General features: G+C 41.7%; 1 protein-coding gene across 31 annotated transcripts in view; it reads left to right on the forward strand.

Annotated features, from left to right (window-relative positions):
• Window positions 1-16,231, forward strand: part of STIM1 (stromal interaction molecule 1) — a 113,728-nt gene that overhangs the window by 81,580 nt on the left and 15,917 nt on the right. For all 31 annotated transcript variants that reach the window (XM_068930930.1, XM_068930933.1, XM_068930915.1 and 28 more), the window contains 5 exons: window positions 1,195-1,372; window positions 7,387-7,564; window positions 12,404-12,571; window positions 13,844-13,944; window positions 14,336-14,571. In XM_068930930.1, the coding sequence (XP_068787031.1) occupies window positions 1,195-1,372; window positions 7,387-7,564; window positions 12,404-12,571; window positions 13,844-13,944; window positions 14,336-14,571 (861 nt within the window). The remainder of the gene's footprint in view (window positions 1-1,194; window positions 1,373-7,386; window positions 7,565-12,403; window positions 12,572-13,843; window positions 13,945-14,335; window positions 14,572-16,231) is intronic.

Below are 16,231 nucleotides of genomic sequence, written 5' to 3' on the forward strand. Positions count from 1 at the left end.
CGCTCAACTGATGGCACTGTGCGCTGTTTTTAGAGACGAGAAGAAATGCTTGGGGTGTATGCCCTGATCACACATGCTGTGGTGACATCGGGCTTGTCCCGTCCAGCTTGTCGCTGCTCCGGTGGAAAGCACAGGATTTCTGTAGACTCTGCAGATTTGTTCTTGGTGGGATAGATACTGAATGTTTTATTTACAGCTAGCTCTAACAAGCTATTCTCTTCCATTTTTAGCTTTCTTGGGACATACTTGTTTGAACTTTTGCCATGTCGTAAACAGATGGTTATGACAAAATTAATTTGTTAAATTTTAAGGGACTTCTCTCTGCTAAATCTTTTTAGAACGTTTATAAAATCATAGACCAAAAGCAAGGTCTGGTCTTAAATGGCGGTTCACATGCATCTCGTTCACATGCACGGTGTAGACTGAGCCCAGTTTGAAAGCCGGAAAAGAGTTCATTAGAACCTGGCGTTAGTTAAATGCTTTCAGTGCTTTGTACTCTTTTTGGTTGACTTCCACATGAAGTCAGTGGCATGGCAACAGGACGTTTCCAAGTGAGTTCTGTAGAGCTCTCCCACAACTCTCAGGTGGGAATAAAAAATTCTTGGAAGGTGTTTTTGTTTTTCATTCAGCGCTTAAAAACCCCGCTTAATCACTTTCTCTCTCTCCTATGCACCCACGTCTTTTAAAGTAACTCTGTGTGTTGCTAAGTGTTGGAAAAGGGAGCTTTCAACATGAAGTTGTAATTCTGATGGAAAGGTTTGCAACGCGTCCTAAAAATGATTTGACACTTGATTTGCCTGATCTCTCTGGCCGTTACGTCTCTGTACTGAATGTTATCTGTATTGTCCTAAAGGAACACAGCTGCTTTGGGGGTTCATAAGTCGAGTTTCTAATGTACTGTGTATCTCAAGCTATTATATTGGCAGACAAATTATATCTGCAAAGATTTTGAGTTTCATCTTTCTTTTAGACATTTATTTTACTTTTCTCTGTTCAAATTGAATAAAAGTTCTCAACTTTCTTTTATTAATAAATATTGATGTAGCTGTTTTCCATTTGTTGTGAAACCTGGGTCATAATTCTTTCTATGCTATCTTAAATTCCCGCTTCTAGCTAAGGTACGGGGGAAAAAATGCGGAGTTGATCATCATATTTCCCTTTTTGAATTAAATAGTATCTCTGACTCTCTTTCAGTGACTCGTCATAACCACCTCAAAGACTTCATGCTGGTGGTGTCTATTGTCATTGGAGTGGGTGGTTGCTGGTTTGCCTATATCCAGAATCGCTATTCAAAGGAGCACATGAAGAAGATGATGAAAGACCTTGAGGGGCTTCACAGAGCTGAACAGTCTCTCCATGACCTTCAAGAAAGGTGAGTTTTAGGTGTCTGTCCAGTCAGAGTATTCAACTGTTGATGTCTCCTGAAAGGTTATTTTTCATATAGATTTCAAGAAAGAAGGTGTTCCTCGCAGCTGTCATGCTCCAAGTGGGGCATTCAGCTTCTGGTGCTGCGTACCGTAGTCATCACCTTCTCGAGCAATTGTAGCAAACCTGCTAACAAGTCTTGAGAGCTTGAATTGGTTCATGGCTTGTGAATGAGTTCAGTTAACAGTTCACAAATTGACACGTGCACGCTCGCTTTACCTACTTTTTGGAGGTGATGTACTAGTCATTTGTAGCTGAGGTGTGCCACGTGAAACCCTCACGTTGTTAGGACCCTAAAACTTGCCGGCAGTAAGGCCCCTTCGGCAAAGGGACAACAGCTGCCACGAGCATTTCTCTCACCGAGATGGACCCGAGTAATGTACGCAGTGAAGTGTGGTCGAGCATGGCTTTCCATGCTTGCTCAGAGATTGTTAACATGCGGTTTCTTTTCCTTTCTGCACTGTTTTTATGTCTTTTTGTTTGTTTGTTTGTTTGTTTAGTTGGTTCTCGTTCTGCTCTAATTTCCATTGCTGGTTCTAAGAAACTATTTTCTGGGAGAACTTCACTCGATTTTGTTGTCTTTGACAAGTGAGAGCTCCTTTCTCCCTTATGTCCCAACTGGAGCTTTTGTGCTTTCAGAATTAAAGCATTTGACTGAGCAAAACTGGCTTGAATGCTCCTTCTGTATTTGACAGTGACTTGCTGCCCTTCATTTTGAGCGTATTGTCTTATTTCAAATCTGAACTTTCTATTTATTTACCACAATTATATAGTAGCAGTGAAATGAACAGTAGTTGCAACTCCTAGTCCAACTGATATTGAAAGTATATTGAAATTCTTTTTTCTTCCTCCTGTAAAATTATGATATAAATCTGCACCTAGAGAGGAGATAAAAAAAGGAGTCTTTTAAAAGACTCTGAAGTAATCCAGCTCACTTAGAATTCATCATCCAGGCTGATCAGGATGTTTCACTCTGTCTTTTAACAGGGAAGAAGCACACTGATACAGTAGAAGCAACTCAGGAGAGCAATTACACACCCCCTCTTGAATTCTTCTCTGACGTATATGTGAAAGTCGGTGCTTCCCTGCCTGCACAGTGACACCGAAATCCAAGGGTTTTTGCTAGAAAGAATCAAAAAAGAATTAATTTTTGAGTATTAAACATGAATAGCTAAAATCTGCGCACCACTTTGCCGCACAGATTTTTCATTTGTTCTGTCAGCAAAATACCGTAGCCTTGGTAAGGCAACCTTTATTCACGGGAGTGATTGCAAAGGTGCCAGTGAAGTTACTCCCATGAGAAAAGGCTGCAAAAGCAGGCCCTCTGTAGGCGCAAGGTTTTTCTGGGAAAGAAATGACGTCCGGTGCTGTGAATGGCAGACCAGTCGTTTTCTTTTGGCAATGAAATTTTGTTTTTTAAGGGTAGATTTAGCAAGTAACAGAGCATTGTAAACTTGGGCTCTAACTATTGTTATTTATTTTATTGTATTTTATTATGTTATTTATTATTTATTTATTTTAAATGTAATTTTCAAGGGTAACGTTTAATTTGGCTGCCATAAAAGCTGACGGCTGTATTCCCAGTGACTTCACTGAAAGCAGAGCTTGGCCCCAGTTATTTGTGCTAGCTACTCATGGGTAGCGCAGCAAGATGCCTGTACAAATGCCAAGACCTTAAGAATGTAAATTTGCAGGGAAGATTTTTACAAACAGCTCAGTCTTTGGAAACAGTACCATATACACAGAAGACTGCAGCCTGATTTCTTACCTGTTTGCCTAGAACAGCCTACAGAGAGGTGTCCCATGCACGCGCACTGTTGGAAAGCCTTTTTCTGTCTAAAAGTTCTCTGAGCGTGATCACATCAGTGAGGATGTACGTGGAAGGAAATAAGTAAGAGCGTACCAAGCTGATGGTGCCAAACTCGGCATGTTCCCATATTCCTGATAAAGATAGATGACCTGCTTTCTTCTTGACGTAAAGATAGGAAAAACTACCTTTCCTGTATGTCTACCAAGGAGCCAGTTCTAGTAAACAGGTCATTTCACAGAGCTTTGCATAGTATTACGTTACATGTTGGAAATATCCCAAAGAAAAAGGTTTTTCTATAGACAGAAGGACACAAGAATTCCTTCTCAAACCTCTGTCTTCTGAAGTAATTTTTCTGGAACATCAGAACTGAGTCCAGAATTTGAAGGAACTGCTGAGTTCAGTTCAAGAGTGATTTACTCCAGAGGCCCAAAGCCAGTTGCTGTGATTAGGCAGTGTAGGAAATGACCTTGGGATCTGTTGCTGAGGACAGAGCAACATAAACAAGTAGATGTGCCTGGGAAGTTAGCTAATGCTGTAAAGCCAGATAAGAAGAAACACAAAACCACATAGGCACAGCTTGAGTCTTGAAACAGAGCAACTTGTGCTGTTTCTGCAGAGAGTGTGAATAGGAGGGATTGTCCTCCCCAGAGGGCACTGAACGGGAGCTCCAGACGTGGGAGATGAATTCCTGGGTGCCTGTGGGGCCTCTTGGCACAGGGTTGATCTAATTCTTCTCTAAACAGGGGATATGTGCCTTCACTTCTTCATCCTTGCCTCCCTGTAAGGTTCAGCTGTACTGCTCAGCAGCTGTGGGAAAAGCAAAAGCTATGGATAAACACCTTCTTATGGACTTGTGTAGAAGTCATTCTCTAGTTCTGCTCTGAAACATCTTTTCTAGAAGCTTCTTTCCAGAACATGAGGTAACTTCCTTTTACCTCTCATTAAAATTCAGTGCTGAACAGCTCTCCAGAAGAAGGCATGTGATGCCTTTCCCATTTGCCTACCAACTGGCAGCAATGCCAACAGCTTTGATAAGATCTTGAAGATTTGAGAATGAAAGATTGATATATAAAGCCATTTCTAGTTCAGGAGCAAAATACTTTTTGAGAACGTTCTTCCATAGGAACTCTTTGCAGTCAGGTAAATGACCAATCCAAATAAAAAAAAAAAGTTGATACCGTTGTATAGCTGACTGATAAAGGGTATTGAAGAATCTGTTCCTGAATTGCGAAGCCTCCAGGTAGGCCTCGATTCCTGCCCTTAATGCCAGGGCAGCTCTGAGGGCACTTTGTTATGCTCCCTGGCGCTCCGTACATGTAAAACCAGCGTAGCTGAAACAGCTGGGTGTGAATGAGAATGCGCAGATAAAATGCGCTTTTGTCTCTAAGCAACATATGAAAATATGGGCTGTGCTGTCAGGAAAAAAATGGTAGTAAGGGGAAATACAGTATTACGATTATGATGCTTGAATATAATCTTAAGGATAAAATTCCTTCCCTCTTCTGGTGACGCATGCAGTATAGTATAGGGGAATTTCCCCTTTAAACAGAGGCATTTTGGTGCTTTGGGATTCTTTACAGCCCTAGTAAGGAAGAGTTGTAGCAGTGATGCGCAGGGCAGAGAGCGTGGGTTTATCTAAAAACTTGGAATGTCTTGGCAAAATTCTTTTTAGTTTGGGAATGAAAACATTTGAGTTTCTCAAAAGAGCTGTAAATTGAAAATAAACTGTTTTCCAAGAACAGAGCCAACATCATGAGTGATGAGAGTCCAGCCATCCAGATTTGTTTTAAATTGTCATCTGTATGCCAAAAATTATCCTGAAAAACAAGGGTACTTAACAGCTCTGTTCACCATTAGACCAATGAGCAGCTTCACTCTTGACCCAAAAGGCATTAACTTATCACTGCAGAGATTCAGAACGGATATTCTACATGTAGGCCTTGTTAAATCCCCTATGAAGAACAAAACAAGCTCTTCCGTTTGATACAAGGTCTTGAAAATGAGTACCTGTGTATGTACTATATGGAGCAGTATTTGGTAGTAGCTGATGATTGATTTTTTTTTTTTTTTTTCCAATTTATTTGTGTCCACCTGATCTGGAATGAGCTAGAACCATGAAGCAAACACCTTTCAAAGCAGAAGTACCTAGAAGTAGGTTTGTATGTGCAGTTGCTCTTTTCTGTTTCATTCCACACGAGTTTTCAGGTTCTGAAAGCGCCACAGAGATCCCTCCCTCCAGTCCTTCTTACTTGAACTGGTGATGTTGTCTTTGTCTTCTCTTCTTAGATGTTTTCTTCCTTATGTACAGGACAGGTACAGGAAACCGCGAGCCAAGTCTTGCTGTCCTCCCTCTGATCTATCACACCTGTGCGTCTCTCCGTTATTTTGCTCTCTGGTTTGGATGTTGAAGATCTTGAATGGGAAGAGATTTTATGATTCTGAAGTATTCATTTCTGGCTAAGACTATTTCACTTGTGGTTCTAAGTTTTTTTGTTTTCTTTTTTCCTTCCACTTTATGGATAGTTCTACTCATTCGCTGAAAATCTCTATGCTCTAAGCCACTACTAATTTGACTGGTTAAGCTTAGGCCTTGCCAAGCTCACGAAGTTTGTTGATAACTTCAGTGTAGGTTAGTACTTTATCCTAAAATCCCATCATTCCATAGAAGAAACTGCTTAAGAAGTACAATAAGTGTAGGTGGAACAGACTGATTTAACTGAGAGCAGAACTTTATTTCAAGTGGCAGAATGCAGGAGTTTTCTCAGTTTGTTTTGGGTTAAAAAGTGTGTTGCCTCTGGTGCTCGTACAGCCTGTTTCTGTCCAACAGCTATTGATTTATTGCAAGCTATGTCAGAGAGAGAGACTTTTGAGAGAGAAGTTAATATTTTAAAGGTGGAAGGGACTATTAGATTGTTGAACCTGGTTTCTGATATCAAAAGCCATAATCAATCCAATAGATGTTCTAGAAATTCATCTCATCTTGATTTGAAGATGTACAAAGATGGATGCCCTACATTCCTCAGAAATGTGATCCAGGGTTTAATTGTTACCACCATTTTAAAAAAGAAGAGGGCTCTTTATTTTTCATTTGAATCATTTGGCTTCTAGCTGCTGGTCCTTGTAAAGAAAGAAGCCCTGTAACACCCTGTATCTTTGAATGGTAGTACTTCGCTCAGCAGGGCTTCTCAGAACCTTAATTGTGAGGTGAAACGCTTCATTTCAACTGGATATTTGCCAAATCTTTTTTCTTCTTAAATTTGACAGTTTCTGTCATTAGAAAAAAATTGGGGTTTTGAGATGTGTTTAGAAGAGGCATGACTAACATTTAGAGGCTGTTTGTGTGGCAAGAGCTAGAGAATTTAGTGTGTCTTTCCTCTAGGCAGCTCAGTCTTGAGCGGGCTAGGTTCGTTCTTGATGCTAGTCTAATTTCAGTGAAATTGTGCTAGGATCATGTTTGTACTAGTGCACCTCTGACTGATTTAGGGTTCATATTTTTGTTTCCCTGGAAGGCTGACACAGCAGTGCTGTGTCCAAAAGAGGCAGCAAATAGGCCCGATTTTTTTTTCCCCCTCCCACAGAATGAAAGTATAGTAGAAACTTTGAAATAACATGTTGTGGCTGCAGTGTTATGTCCTTCAGAAGACTGAGGCATGAAGAAAAATAATCAATTCCGGGCAGGATTATGACGTATCTAAATTTGAACACTCTTGGAAATGGAGCACAGAGACATCCTATCTGTGTATTCATACCTGCTCTGGCATAGCTTTCCCTCTTTTTTTTTTTTTTTTTTTTTTTAAGGCAAAGGTCTTCATTTTTGTAAAAGTATTGAAAATTCAAATGAGTTTGGAGCTTATTTAAGGAAACTTTGGGTTTGTGCTTTGCTTGATTAAAAAAATAAGTGTTAAGTATTTAAAAATTAAATAAGGCTGAGTATCTGGAGCTGACAATTTAATTTCTTCTCAGGCAAGGTGAACTTTCTCCTTGTCTTTTCAAATGTGCGTGTCTGTTGACATCAACATAGAGTAAATGAAAGCAGAGTTTGTCTAGATTGTGGATGGTCAACAGTTGCACTGTGGACCTTGTAGTTCCTTTAGCTGTGTACAGGATAGTCCCACAAGCACAACGTTGGGCTCTGTCTCTGTGTGTTGTAGACTGCAGAAGGCTCAAGAAGAACACCGCTCTGTGGAAGTGGAAAAGGTGCACCTGGAGAAGAAACTTCAAGATGAGATCAGTATTGCCAAGCAGGAGGCACACCGGCTCCGAGAACTGCGGGAGGGCACAGAGAATGAGCTGAGCAGACAAAAATATGCTGAGCAAGAACTGGAGCAGGTGAGGGTTCAGGCAAACACGGATGCGCTTACGTGCAAGACATGCCAGGAAGAGCAGTAGGCAGCAGCTCACTGTGCTTCACCCTTCTGAGAAATCCAGTGGTGTCCTATTTATAATGCTCCTGCACCTCTGCTTTTCCACTCCCGTTTGTAGAAAAAAGGGCCAAGTCTTTCTTCCACTACTTTACTTTACACTTCCCCCACAACGTGTGTGTAGCAGTGCTGCTCAGGCGGTGGTTAGCGGGGACTGTACAGGTGCTGTCTCCAGAGTGAATGTGCTGCCACCTCGCATCATTTCAGCTTACCCTGCAGAAGGAGAGATATTGAACTTGACCCATAACTGCATCCTTCTGGCAACTTTCACCCCAAGTCCAAACCATAAGCTCTCTTCCTCTTTTTTCTTTTTCCTTTTTTTGTTCTTTTTTTTTCTTTTTTCTTTTCTCTTTTTTCTTTTTTCTTTTTTCTTTTTTTCTTTTTTCTTTTTTTTTCTTTTTTTTTTCTTTTTTCTTTTTTTTCTTTTTTCTCTTTTTTCTTTTTTCTTTTTTCTTTTTTCTCTTTTTTCTTTTTTCTCTTTTTTCTTTTTTCTCTTTTTTCTTTTTTCTCTTTTTTCTTTTTTCTCTTTTTTCTTTTTTCTCTTTTTTCTTTTCTTTTTTCTTTTCTTTTTTCTTTTCTTTTTTCTTTTCTTTTTTCTTTTCTTTTTTCTTTTCTTTTTTCTTTTCTTTTTTCTTTTCTTTTTTCTTTTCTTTTTTCTTTTCTTTTTTCTTTTCTTTTTTCTCCCCTCTCTCCCCTCTCTCCCCTCTCTCCATGATTTTAGGAGGGATTTAAAATAAGTTTGGTTGTTCTTACCAGTTTTAATGTGGATCAGAGGTGTACAAGCTCAACTGTGACTGCAACCTAACTCCTGTTATTTCCAAGATAATTAAGTACCAGATTAGAATCTGTATAGTGAGGTTAGAGTTCATATGCAAATCCCCAATACATTAGCTTTAAATTTAGACTAATAGGAAAATAAGTCCCCAAGTTACACATTGAAATGTAGACCTGGCAAGAATATATATAAATGCCTGTATAATATTGTTGCTGGCAACAATGAAATGTACATTTGATCCAGAAGTATATACAGAACATTTGTGTGATGTCATAAAATAACTTGTCAGAGGCCAGAAAAGAATGCCCAATCCTACGCCTAAAAACCCTGAGATCTATAATAAAAGGCACAAAAGCTATGATGTGCCGCAGGGAAATAATGGAAATCAAGGATATTGCTAATAGCGCCTGTCTGCAGTAGCAGAGAACAAAATAAAAGCATCCAGGAATTTTACTTCAAAACTGTGTTTTGCCCAAACTTACAAAGGAAGTCCAAAACCAATTCCAATTGCTCCTTCCTATTTCACCTGAGGGAAAGTTCTTATCTGACTTGAATTTATAGATCAGTTTAAACTGAAACTGTGCAAGCCAGAATTCCCTGAGCCAAGCAAGTATCTTGGATATTCTTAGGCCATCAGCATATCCTTCCACCTGCCTGTGTCCAAACTTTTATGCCACCGTGGAGGATGGGGAAGCAAATGAACAAGACTCTAGGTTTCCATTGACAAGGGGAGAAACGTCTGTCGTGGGCCCTCAAGGTAACCAGTGAACTTTGGGGCAATATAGCCTAGAGTATACAGTTAGTCAACAAGCAGCAAATTTCCTTTCCTCATTGCTTTCTGCAAGGAGTACCATCAGTCCAGACATTCACAGACTCCTGCTGCAAGCTTTGCTTTCTTGGTCTAAGATCATTCCTCCTAACTTGTCTCATCCAGAATAACAGCCTCATCCAGAAACTCATTGAGCTGTGTTTCAGAACATGCATTTGGACACCTGTATTCACATAAAAAGAAATTCAGTCATTTTGTACTGTGGGCCATTAAATAAGGATATGTGAAAGCCTTTCTCTTGTAACTCCGAGTCCTTGCCCCTGACCTGCTGCTGGCTTTCAGAGAAGGTAGAGTCTCATCCATTTCACTTTTTCCCTCCACTTCACATTTGTTGTATCTGAAAAGCCAGAGATGACTTAACCACTCTGTTGTTTCTTAGAGGCCTTCATGAGGGATGCATTGAAAGGGTGAGTATTGGTTTTATCCACCTGACCCACACTGTGTGATTATAACACAATCACCATTCCAACGAACTTTAGGCCACGGATATAATTAACCAGTCACTCCCACTGACCGTAAAACTCGTGAGATTCTAAGATGTTCTGGGGTCCCGTAAATATTAAAATAAGAGCTTCTTTTGCATCTATTGAGACTTATTGCTAAAAAGATCCTGGAGGGTTTGAAAGCTCCTGTTGGAATCCAGCTTATGAGATTAAAAAATAATATATTACTGGGGTTGGACTCTTTTGTACTAGACTATTTATAGTGGTCCTCTCTTCTTGTCAGGCCATACTCCACCCAAACCATGACCCCAACCTGCGCTTCAGGTTCTGAGTGCTTGTTACTCTTCGTGGTCAAAATGGGATCTTAGAAATCTTTATAGGAGAACATTCGCTTCCTATATAACTTCTATTTGTATTGTTTTCCCTCTGCAGAAATGACAGTGTTTTGTGTTTTGAACACTGCTGTATCATGGCTCATTTCAACCACTTGTCCTTGGCTGCTGTTCTGCACTGCTTCCCTTTCCATAATTCCATAAACCCATTGTTTCCATATATGTTTTGAACACACCTCTGCCCTAAATACTTAGTGGCAGATTTCATGTTCGCTCGTCCTGACTGTTCCTAAATCCCAGGCTCTTGTCTGTCATAGTTAGAGCTCTGTGTATAGTAAGAGAAGAGGTTGGTGCAGCTGATGTCAGAGGGGAAAATTCAGGCCCTCCTGAGAACTGTGATTCTGAATTTGTAACTTTGTGCATGGTTTAGGCAATGTTATGCTCAACAAGACTAAATCGCACACATCATTGATATAATAAGTAGTTGACCTCTTTTGTGTGGTTCTTCCTGGCTACCTCCAAGATGCAAATGTACTCCAAGGTAAAATATGAAATTTCAAAATATCTAAGCGTAACCTGGTGCATTTGACATGGTGCATTTGATTAGAAACTATGCCTAAGCCAGATTTGATTCAAATGGGGCTGAGTTAAATACACTCTAGGGAAAAAGATCCACATTGGAGTGGTCTTTTTAAAAGTGCATATTCTCAGTCAAGTTTGAGGCTGTGCACTCTGGAAATTGGAAACTGGCACTAGCACCTTTTAGCAAAAGGGGGGGATAGACGCAGTTGTGGCAAACATGCTTTGAACGTTAGGCAAGGCCTGGTTCAGGATCTGATCAAGTCGCTAGAAAAACTTCCGTTGACTATGTGTTGGTATAGATCAAGGCCATAAAGAGCAGAAAGGAAAAAGGGGACATTTGCAAAGCTTTCCAAACATTATCCCAATTTCAGGTGTATAGCTCTGCCAGCATAGCTGGCTGGGATGTGACTGGACCTTTCCTCCCAGCTCGGTGTGCTTTTAAGAAAGGGCCTACATTTGTGGGCTAAGGCTTGCTGTGGCAGTGAAGGCATTTGAAGGTGCTTAGAGTTGGCCTTTTTCTTTTTAGCCCAAAAAAAAGTCTGTTGTACAGTGTAAAACCACATATATTCCTTCTGAGCTTTGAGATACTGTGATTGAAGGACAGTCAAACAGCAGGAGCTGCATCACTTGTGTTCTGTTCCGGAACTGCAGTAGTTTGAGTTGCAGTCGTCATCCTGTGGTGATGACGACACAGGGCTTGGGTCACGTTTACTACGCATCGAGTCCCTCCACGTAATGTGTAATAAAAGAGGAGTGTTAATCCTTAATGATTTCTGGCACTAAACAGTTTTGTGTAAGTTTTTGGTATCTTCAACTTGCTTGTCACCCACTTGCTTCTAATTTTGTAATGACTCTGCAGCAAGATAAGCATGTGGAGGAGACTGAGCTGGGATGCAAGGAGAGTCCTTCAGAAAGCGGCAGTAACTGCTCATTCCAGAACGCGTTATTTCTTTTCCTGACCAAGCAGCACATGTTTTGTGTCTAAATATTTTTATCATCTTGCTCCAGTGTGAAAGTTGTCTTTTGACAAGCTCCCTCTGTTTGGCTCAGTAACTGCGCTGAAAAAAGGCAATTGCCTGCACAGTGTCGTCAGTGGTTTTGCTTTAGGAGGAGCTGAATTTGTAGATTTTGCAGATCAGAAGGCAGGCAGCAAAGTTTGTAGAGACTTCTAGAGGTTGAAGATAAGCACTCTGAATATACTTACCTGAAGTCGTCTAATTCTCTTGACCAGCTCCCCTGCCATCCTGTCAGCTCTAGTGGATTTACCTATAATTTGTGCCAGCGTGAGGCAGGGGAGAAGGTGGCCCGCTGTCTTAACAGACATGAAGAGATAGACCAGATCAGCAATGAATAAACACGCTGCTTAACCTCCCTCAGAGCTGAAGTGGTAAGGCAAAAGAGCATCGCAATTGCTGGAAATTTTTGAGAGAAACTTCAGAAAGGAACCCGGCTTTAAGACGAAAGAGAAGTTCTGTAGATTGTTCTAGTCGTTCAAGCTTTTCCTGTGTTGGATAGCTGCTGGGAAGAGAGCAAGTGTTGTAGCTCTCTGTCCCACTTGCTCACAGCGCCAGGATGCCGCCCCTCGTATTGACCTTTGCTTCTGTCAGGAAAAAGGAGTAAGATTAAGTTTTATGGAGTCTTACTTTTTTTTTTTCTGGTGCATTAAAAGTGCTAGGTTTGCAACCAGCTGATACCGTGTGGCATCACTTTGAAGAGCGCTGACCAGGATGAAAGGGCTCCCCTCCACTGCTGCCTGTAATGCTGCCACTGGCTGATTTTCTCCTAGGTCCGAATGGCACTGAAGAATGCCGAGAAGGAGCTAGAATCTCACTGTAGCTGGGCTGCCCCGGAGGCCTTGCAGAAGTGGCTCCAGCTGACCCACGAAGTGGAAGTTCAGTACTATAACATCAAGAAGCACAACGCGGAGAAGCAGCTTCTGGTGGCCAAAGAAGGGGTGAGAATTTCAGTCTCTTTACTCTAGATCCTTCCCATTGCAACGGTGGGGAGTTCGTTTCTCTGCATCTTGTCTTCTTTCAGTGAGCCGTTTCTACGTTCATCTTTGATTGTGTGCCACAACAAAATACAGGAAGTCTGATCTCACAACAGTGCCGAAAAAATCGATCCAAAGTCCTATAGTTACATAACTTGCTTAGGTGAAAGACATGATGACAGTGTGTGGTCGTGGCTCTCTGCTCCCTCATATCTAATGCCTTAAATTTGCATTTTTAAAGTGCAGCATAAACTTTTATCAAGGTGCACGGAGGTGATTGAAAGTGATAATGAGCAATTACCTCTCACTGAACTGCAGGGATTGAGCGTGGGCATGCCCATCAGCTGCTTTAGTATATCTTTAGTAGGTTGAAGTCCTGTGCGGATGCAGAGTATTGGTTGTTGTCCGTGCCACAAGCATTGTGGGTAATCAGCAAGCAGAAGATTTTGCACCTATTAAGAATGATCCCTGTGCTAGGTGTTTTACCTGCACAGGCAACAACATTTCTAATACGTGTCTGTGATTTGTAGTCATGAATCATTTCTGCATGCCCAGTTCTTGAAAATGTCCATTGCCAACCACAGAATAACAAGCTGCAGGGGAGCTGTTGTAACATGTATTCATCTCTGGGGACTTTTACAGGACTTTTCTGGGCAGTCAGAGCTGACAGCACATAAAAATTTGTCTGTCTTTATGTGATTTTGTTAGGAATATGTTATCATTTCAGCAGTTTACCTTTTGTTGTGTCATGATCATGGCCTTGGTTGTCTCTTGTAAGTCTCAAGTTAATGCCACTGTATCGTGTGAACCGAAGATCTATGTGAGGAGACTTTAGATTTGAATATACGCAGTGCCATAAAGGACAGGTAAAAATACCCGAAGGGCATTAACAGTATTCCTTTGATAATTTAGTCATGAGAAAGACAAAACAAGGCTTTGTAAGACAGCCATTAGCCATAGGAAGCAGCTGGTTCATTTCCCTGTGGCTTTTTGGAAATCAGGAGAAGGACCAAGGAGGAGCTTGAAACCCGCAACCTGCTTACTCTGCTGCTGGTGAATTCCCCATCCACCATGTCAGGAGGAATCGCATCCTTCAGGAAAATGACAGTTCATACCATTTACATGTGTGAAAACAGCTGCAGGACTATTTCTGTCTTAGCCCATTCAGGATGTTCTTGTCCTGGAGGAAACATAAGGTCTTGTTCTTCCTGTGACCTTTTTCTGTTAACGTTCCAGGCTGAAAAAATTAAAAAGAAGCGAAACACCCTGTTTGGAACATTTCACGTTGCTCACAGCTCATCTCTAGATGATGTTGATCATAAAATCTTGACTGCAAAGTAAGTTATGTACTTTATATCTTCCCTCATTTCTGTCTTCTTTCTTGTGATTCTATTACTTTATTTTGCTGGGATTGAACTTGCTCCTTTTAACCAAAAACCTCTTAATTTGGGGTGTGTAAAACTGCAATCGTAATTATGCAGAGCAATTAAAAGTGTTGTCAAATTGGCCTTTCCTGAGGAGTCCGGAGGCTACGGCATTCCAAGCGGTTATCCCCGGAGGTTTCAGCTGTTACTGTTTCAGAGGTTATTGCTGTATTCCTGTATGTGGAATGAAAGATGTCTCAAGCATTAGGACACAAAGCTCAACCGTTAGACTCCCCACTGCAGACAATTTACTGTGTTTTTCTTTCATTCTCTAATTTTTCCCTTGTTTGCACCTTGCTTTCAGACAAGCTTTGAGTGAAGTGACAGCAGCGCTCCGGGAGCGCCTGCATCGCTGGCAGCAAATCGAGCTGCTCTGCGGGTTCCAGATTGTCAACAACCCGGGCATCCACACGCTGGCATCAGCCCTTAATATTGATCCGAGCTGGATGGGCACCCCTCGGCCTAACCCTTCACACTTCATCATGACTGATGATGTGGATGATTTGGATGAAGAGATCGTGTCTCCCATGTCCATACAGTGTACGTATTCTGTATTAGTTACATATGGTGAGATCCCGTATCTGCTGCGCTGAGTGCTGCAAGATGTGACAAATATGGAAGAGGAGCTGAAATATATCGGGAGGAATTAAGGTGTCCATTAGTGCCGGACCCCCCACTGCTCTGGTTGTTTGGAGCCTCTTAATTCCTGCACAATTAGAAATTCATAGATGTTATCAGTGCTGCATGTATATTTGTTTGGACACTTTTCCCATGGTGGTAGCAATGTAGAGAAAAAGGAGGTGGAGTGGGGTATGGTGGGGGGGGGGGTCTTGTTTAATCATAGACAAACTTAAATGTTTTGGTTTTTTATTAGCCAACGTTAAAAGTCAGAAAAAATATCCTTTAATAATAGGTACGCTGTTCTGTTCAACACACCAAATTCAAGCATTTGCAAGAAAAACAAAAGGATATGGAGGGCTAGAGTCACAAAAGTGAGAGAGGGAAATGAAGTGCTTTTCCCCAGCCTCCTTTTGGTTGGAGCACTTACTCAGGACACAGAATGACTTGAAGTTACCTCCTCTTCATGCAAGGTTTTGAACTTTTGTCTCTTGCCGTTCTACATGGGGAGGAGCAGTCTGCTTTGATAATACAGCCTACATTTAAAAAACTCTTAAACGTTTACTGGAGCAAAGACTGAAACCCCTGTGTCCCGTCTCGTGTGCACGTGTTCTCCTCCCCAAGGTGGATACCCTTTCCCTCTTTACCAGTGACTATTTGTATACACACTGCAGTATACAGTGGAGGGAGCGTTCTGTAGGAGGGAGAGCGGAGGAGCCCACACGCATGAGCTCAGGTGATGCCAGACAGAGGAAGGGATTGAACTTGGGTCACCTTACGCTTGCGACTCCCTTAATTGCTGAGCTCTTGGATTAGATGAGGGCTGTCTCCCTCTCTAGAACAAGTTTGTGAATCAGTCCTGACTACAGTTCCCATGTTAAGTTGACCTAGATTCATACATGGCCCTGCATCTCTCAAAAATGTATTTTCCAAACACAGTTTCTTATCTCTAGCTATTGCGTAAGAGAATGGGAGGCCTGGATAGCAATTCCTGACATTCTGAAAAGCTGCTCTGTGACGGCAGTGGTCTTACTGGTGTATGGAAAGCAGGTGGCTAGAACGTACCGTTCTGAGCTTGAGCTGGGAAGAGAGGAGCCAGGGTTGACAGTATTAGTTGCAGCTGCCTTTTCAGTTATGTCCGATTTGGGTCACCTTCTAGTGAGGACTTCATCAAAAATAAATCTGTCTAACTGGGCAGAAATTGGGGTGGAAGAAAGGAATGAATCTCAGGGATGGGCCGCGTGTGCTGCAGGAGATGCCCATATGTGCCTGTCCCCATTCCTCCCTGAGAGTTTCAGGTCTGTTTAGGTCTTCTGAGGGCTGTAAAGGCTCTGGAGGCGAGTGCTGAGGTGGGCACAGGGCATTGGGGAGGGATGGAGACGGAGCACCAAGAGCTTGGCTAAACTGGAATATGGTTAAGGCGGGAGGGACGGGGTATGTGCGGGTTTTTGGAGCTCAACAAACATGCGGTTTGGAGCCTGTGGTTTATAGGGTTGGGTGTGTGTAGGCAACGTTTAAAGCATCAAACAGCTAATGGTGTCTTACCAGTCTTTTTGCGTGATTATCAGTTACCGTTAAAAGC

The sequence above is a fragment of the Struthio camelus genome, chromosome 1, assembly GCF_040807025.1.
Source record: "Struthio camelus isolate bStrCam1 chromosome 1, bStrCam1.hap1, whole genome shotgun sequence".
NCBI lineage: Eukaryota > Metazoa > Chordata > Aves > Struthioniformes > Struthionidae > Struthio > Struthio camelus.